Consider the following 6000-nt stretch of genomic DNA (forward strand, 5'->3'; position numbering starts at 1 on the left):
ATTCCATAACTCGTGGGCTCCTTGGGGCTGGTTCCTGCAGTATTTGAATCTAAGGAAACCCTGTATCTCCAGCTATTCATGTAGCATTAGATATGAGGCAGACTGCTGTGACTTTACATGCAATGACTGTCAGTGGAAGCTAATGATAAACAGGCTGGAACATGGTTGTCAAAAAGACAGCACTCTTATTCAGGATGGGACTGTTTCCAGAAGGCTATCTGTACTGAGCTGAGGGCAAAATGACCCTCTTAATGATACAGCCGATGTACATTTATGGTGTATATGGTTTTAAAACACTGTATTTCTGCAAGTTTCCAGCACCTTTCTCAGATTCAACAACATAGAGAAAGGCATACTGCAAGACAGTAAGACAATTATGAACATACACGAATGCATACTTACACAATTACCTGTGAGTGAGTGAATGAGTGAGAATTGTTTAATGCTGCTTTTAGTGGTATTCCTTCAATATGACGATGGTGGACACCAAAATGGGTTTCACACATTGTACCCTTAAGGGGAATAAAACCTGGGTCTTCTTCTTAAATCTTTAACCATTAGGCTTGCCCATCCCCAACATTGATTTGGAACATCAGAAGATATAACATAGATTATGTCACTAAAATCTCTTATGATATATTTATTTAGTTGTAATGTACTAAACAAAATACAAAATAAGGGCGCTAATCCATTTCATAGCAATGGTCAGCAGACCTTAAAGCTAATGCTAGAGCTTCTAAACACATTGTTCCACAGTAACTCCTGGGTTCCTTGGGACTGGTTCCTATAGTACAGAACCAAAACCTAAATTCATGGATAACCTTGATTCTTGGACTGCAGTAATTATCATGCTATCTCGTAAATTAAGTCACGCATGAAGACACAGAGAGGCACTTTTGATGTACCAACAATGCCACACCTCACAGACAAAAATATTCTGAATCTCTGCATTACACGTAAGTACTAAGGAATCAACCACATAATCCATGAAACAAGGTGGTGTCACATTTTGTTGGGATGTAAATGGGTGATGATTGTTAATGGCTTTGGAAAAAAACATTTCCTTCACAAGTGGAATATTAGGCATTTTCAATTTTCTGAATCCATGAATAACGTGAAACATAAATGAAAATGAAAGAACAAAAAATAAAATGAACAGTGAGCATACAAAATGAAATTGTGCATATCATTTTCGCACTTCCCCAAATCAAGGTTACACAAGTGTATGTGAAAAAGGGAACCCATACTTTCACTAGATATAATATTATGAAAATCTGTTATGATATTTAGTTGCTGAATGCTACAAAGCTGACCTTCTGTGAGCACTCTTCACTAAAAGCAGCTGTCATTTCTTGTAGGGTGATATTCCCACTCTCAAGTCGTTGCCAGGCTCCCTTCTCTCCACCATTGACAATAAGGCTGATGAGGGTCCCCCTTGGTAGGTTGTGCTTCACTTCAAACTCTGGCAGTATATCGAACAAAACTGTGTAGTATCTTGATGTGTTGAACTTAAATTGTTTAAATATTTATGATGAAATTGATAATTAAAAATTAAAACTTATTCCTATTCATGCTTATTACTTATCTCCCTTCTCCTTTTGATGGTTAAGTGGAAACTTGAATCGTTTCAGTACAAAATACTGCACTTGATTTGCAATTGTACCCTTATAATTTTGTTCATTTGATTTTTCATAATCAGCAATGTATATCATATGTCATGACATGAATAAATGATAATTGTGTTTTAATCACGTTTATTTTGTTGGTTGCATCAAAGCCTTAGTGAAATATCATCATAACTGAATATTAATAACATTTCTCACATGAAATTCTCATTTTTCTTTCCATCCCTGAGCGGAAACTCTGACCAATTTTCAACTTAAAAAATGCACCTCATCCAAACACATTTTAGCATGGTGACCACTGGATTCCACTCAGGGACTGAAAGAAGGAGAAATGCACAAAGTGACAATGTTCAGGTTTAAAAGGTTTTCGATAACAACCTTTTAGGGCTTCGATTGGTGACGGGATGACAACTCCACCCATATCAAAGATGACAGCTTTGGTCTTTGCATGAGCTGCCTGCCCTTGTTTGCGTGCTGAGGAGGAAAACATGGCGACGGACTGGTATGGGACGACAGTGTGGGATCGAAACACAGATCTTGACATTGCAAAAAGTATGTTAGACATCTTCCACAACACACAGCGCTGGGTCTACCTACTTCCCATGTGTGAACCACAAATGCTACCTGGAATAAAAGATGAAAAGCAGTTATTTACTTATTTATTTTATCATTTTCCAGCACTGTTAACGAGCCTGTGCATGACTAGATTCATAAGACTTCACTACCTAATTCTTTAATTACATATATTTACTCAGTGTCAATAGTCTAAGGAAGAAAGTTCACTTCAGTTCGATTCTTTAAGAGGCTACAGAAGAATAAGATAATGGATGAACAACTTCATTATTTGGAGTGACTGTGTGAGTGAGTGAGTGAGTGAGTGAGTGTGTAAGAACTTGACTGAAATGCTTTTGAAATAAACAATTTCTTCATCTATTTATCTTATACTTCCATAACAGTGAGTGAGTGAGTGAGTTTAGTTTTACGCCCCACTCAGCAATATTCCAGCTATATGGCGGAAATCTGTAAATAACTGAGTCTGGACAGACTATCCAATGATCAACAGCATGAACATCGATCTGCACAATTGGGAACCGATGACATGTGTCAACCAAGTCAACGAGTCTGACCACCCGATTCCATTAGTCGCCTCTTATGACAAACACAGACGCCTTTTATTCTACCCCGGGACCTTCACGGGTCCTATAACAGTCAGCAGTAAAGACACTGCAGAAAATGTTGGGAAAAGGGTAATAATAGGTTCAGGACTGTACTACAGACAACATCACATCTGTACGTAGGAAATAAATAAATCACAAGTTGACTAATACCCATATAAAATAACATTTGCAAAAGTATTTCAGGCCTACCTTTAGATTACAGCACCACAAACTTTAAAAAAACATGTCATAATACTCGGTTAGGGTAAGGGTTAGGGTTAGGGTCAGAGTCAGAGTTAGTGTTGGGTTTGGGTTGGGTTGGGTTGGGTTGGGTTGGTTCGATTTGGTTGTGGTGCTGTATTCTACAGGATGCTCCTTATATTATTTTTTGTTAATCACTAAAAAGTTGATTTTATTGTCAGTTAGTCATAATAATTTCATGGTGGGAAAACTGTATAGATTTACATATTTACATGTTTACAGAAATTATCCTTTTAAAGGGGCACTGATGCGGAGCGAATAATGTTTCTCGCCAACTGTCTAATTACGGAACCAAACTGCAAATTGGTCAGCGCCCGCTCCTTCGACGGTGACGGACAAAGGAACTGGGCTCCTGTCCATATTAGCAGAGTTTCTTCACCCATAAGAGTCAGGAGGCCGGATGCCCATCATATACCATTATTTAAAAATATCCATGGTATTCCTTGTCTGATCGTAACAAAATATCCCAGCAGTGTAGTTTTTTTCGGATGCTTGGATGGTATAGTTACTCCATTTGATCCTATTTCTCTGTTTTCAACCTTGATATTTAATCATGTTACATGAAAATATGATGTCTACAGGCACGTAGCAAGCCATTTGTTTCACTCCGGAAGATTGCAAAGCTTTATATTTAGGTAATTTTGAGTGTTGGTTCAGCTGTGATAGCAAATATCATACGTAAATTTTGGTAGCTATGGTAGCTACAATGGTTTATTATTGATGATAATAAAAACACACAGTTGATTTATTTGAATTCGCAAACAATAAACGACGACTTTGCCTTTGGTAGAGAAATCTGACAATTTTCTTACGTAACACCCCACCCCCACCCCCCCGACCCCATTATTTCACCTATTTACCCAAGTACATAGCAAATGCCTGTATGTATTCCTTATGTAACGAAATTCCGTTGGTATCCTCAAAACAGTTTCGGCCTATAAGTGTTTTCAGGCTGCATGCGACACAGAGATTACATCTTCCTTGCTGTAACTCGCGTTTGATGGTGTAAACCTACACGTGTTATTTGTCATCATTCTCTGGATGGTCAATTAATGAATTTTTAACAGGTATAATTAGTAGTAACACCACTTCGGTTACTCAACAAAGGTTCCCATTTGGCATTTCTCCTGTCTGGAGTAAATACTCAACATTATAAATTAGCGGCAAACGTATTGCATGTTATGTAATAAGTGCATGTAAGTGATGCAAGAGGGTTTATCAGCTGAGTTACAAAAACAAACATCGATCAAAGGATTAACCGATAACACAGTGATTGATTAATTACTTTTGTTAATGAGCAGTATGTGTAGATGACTGCACCCTGTCGTAAAGTGCGATTGTAAAAACAACATCCTCCCTTCAAAGAATTAACCACCCTTGCGTTGATTGATTGATTGCACATTATTGGTTAACTAAATTACTTAGAATAGCGGATCTCATACAATTAGTTGCCAGGTGTGCTATATTGGGTGATCAGTGAGAGGTTTATCAGGTTTTCACCAACGGAAGACGTGAAATAATGTGTTACTTTTTCGCAAATGAGACAGTTGTAAGACACACGGCACAGAGCAGGATTATTTACCAGCTGCAGATGAATGGAATACGATTTCTTTTATTGGATATTGATGAATACATTTCTGAACAAGGTATGTTCACACTAGATCGCGTATGTGTGTGAAATAGGATCCATATTGGCAGTCTATACAATGTATAAATGTTGCTGTTATGTTAGAAATTTACTATGAGTATAAGCAGACCGTGTGTTCTTTTATTAATTTTCAAAATCATACAAATATGACAATAAACTAATTAGGGTTATGAGACAAAATATAGAGACGTACATTGGCTTCGGTATTTTCCCATCCTAATAGTTTTTTACCATTTCTACTACTGGCCGATGATTAACCTTCAAAGTGTTTCATTTGTTTTCATAATACATTTGTAATGAAGTAAAAATGACTTCACCTCAGTTGATCTGTCTGTAATTAAACTATTAGTTGCGCATACGGACTGCGCAGCAGAGGTCACGAACCAGTCACGAATTCTGGGATATCATCGGGGTACTCACTGGAGAAAAACAATAACAAAAGTTTACACCAGTCCACGGAAATTGCTCCGCATCAGTGCCCCTTTAATCCCTCAGATGTTATCACATGAATATTCCAGTAATGCTTAATTTGGGAAGAAAATAATGCACGTTCCAGACATTCACCTGGAAAAAGGTGGCAGAGTGAGGCTAAAGGTGTGAGAATTAGCTTCGTCACTGCAGATATGCATAATAGGTATACTGAAATGTACCCTAGCCTGATGTAGTCCAGGCATAACCAAAGTCCGCGACTTGGCATATGTCATATACTCGTGTTTGACATTGAAACTTATTTTGATGCCAGACAATGTAGTGTTCGATGTGTGTCTTGAATTCCAGAGTCGGCAGCCATGGTGTGGTAACACGCTAAAGAAACATACGTAGGCAGACATGGACTTTGGACCAATTGAGAGAGTTCCATGTAGTTACAACATATTATCTTCATAGCTCTCCGATGGACAAATTTACGAATGTCAAACAAAGATAACTGCAAGAATAACTACATTCCAAACCTTTCGACAAAATACAATAAATCAGTATGCTTGTATATTTTCACAAAACATGCAATTAAAGTAAAACCCCACCAGTGAGCGATGTCCTGGACAAACTGGAAGACAACATCAAAGGGAGGTAACAAGCTCCTGGTATAAAAATGTGTGGACCGCTAAGTAGTCTGAATGGTACATGTCAGATACTTTCTAGAGTTTGGATAGACTAAGGCTTAGTCTCCGAATAGATGTAATTTTGATAGTAACAAACAAACCCATTTTAACTGAAAAGGAGATTCAGGGAAACCAGAGATTCAGAACCTGAACCTGAGGAAATCTAGATTTCCTTATTCGGCAAAATAATGTTGTTCAGGGACTGTGAA

The 6000-nt window shown here is 37.8% G+C and overlaps 1 protein-coding gene across 2 annotated transcripts in view; it reads right to left on the reverse strand.

The window, feature by feature from the left end:
• Positions 1–5770, reverse strand: part of LOC137298865 (acyl-CoA dehydrogenase family member 10-like) — a 35874-nt gene extending 30104 nt beyond the window's left edge. Inside the window, exons 1-4 of one of the 2 annotated variants that reach the window (XM_067831216.1) lie at positions 5714–5766; positions 5009–5110; positions 2004–2249; positions 1314–1462 (exon numbers count right to left, since the gene is read on the reverse strand). In XM_067831216.1, the coding sequence (XP_067687317.1) occupies positions 1314–1462; positions 2004–2190 (336 nt within the window). In that variant the 5' untranslated portion in view covers positions 2191–2249; positions 5009–5110; positions 5714–5766. Of the gene's footprint in view, positions 1–1313; positions 1463–2003; positions 2250–5008; positions 5111–5713 lie in introns of both variants that reach the window. The other variant, XM_067831208.1, reaches the window with a different exon arrangement.
• Positions 5771–6000: the final 230 nt, after the last annotated feature.

Source organism: Haliotis asinina, chromosome 1 (assembly GCF_037392515.1).
Source record: "Haliotis asinina isolate JCU_RB_2024 chromosome 1, JCU_Hal_asi_v2, whole genome shotgun sequence".
Lineage (NCBI taxonomy): Eukaryota > Metazoa > Mollusca > Gastropoda > Lepetellida > Haliotidae > Haliotis > Haliotis asinina.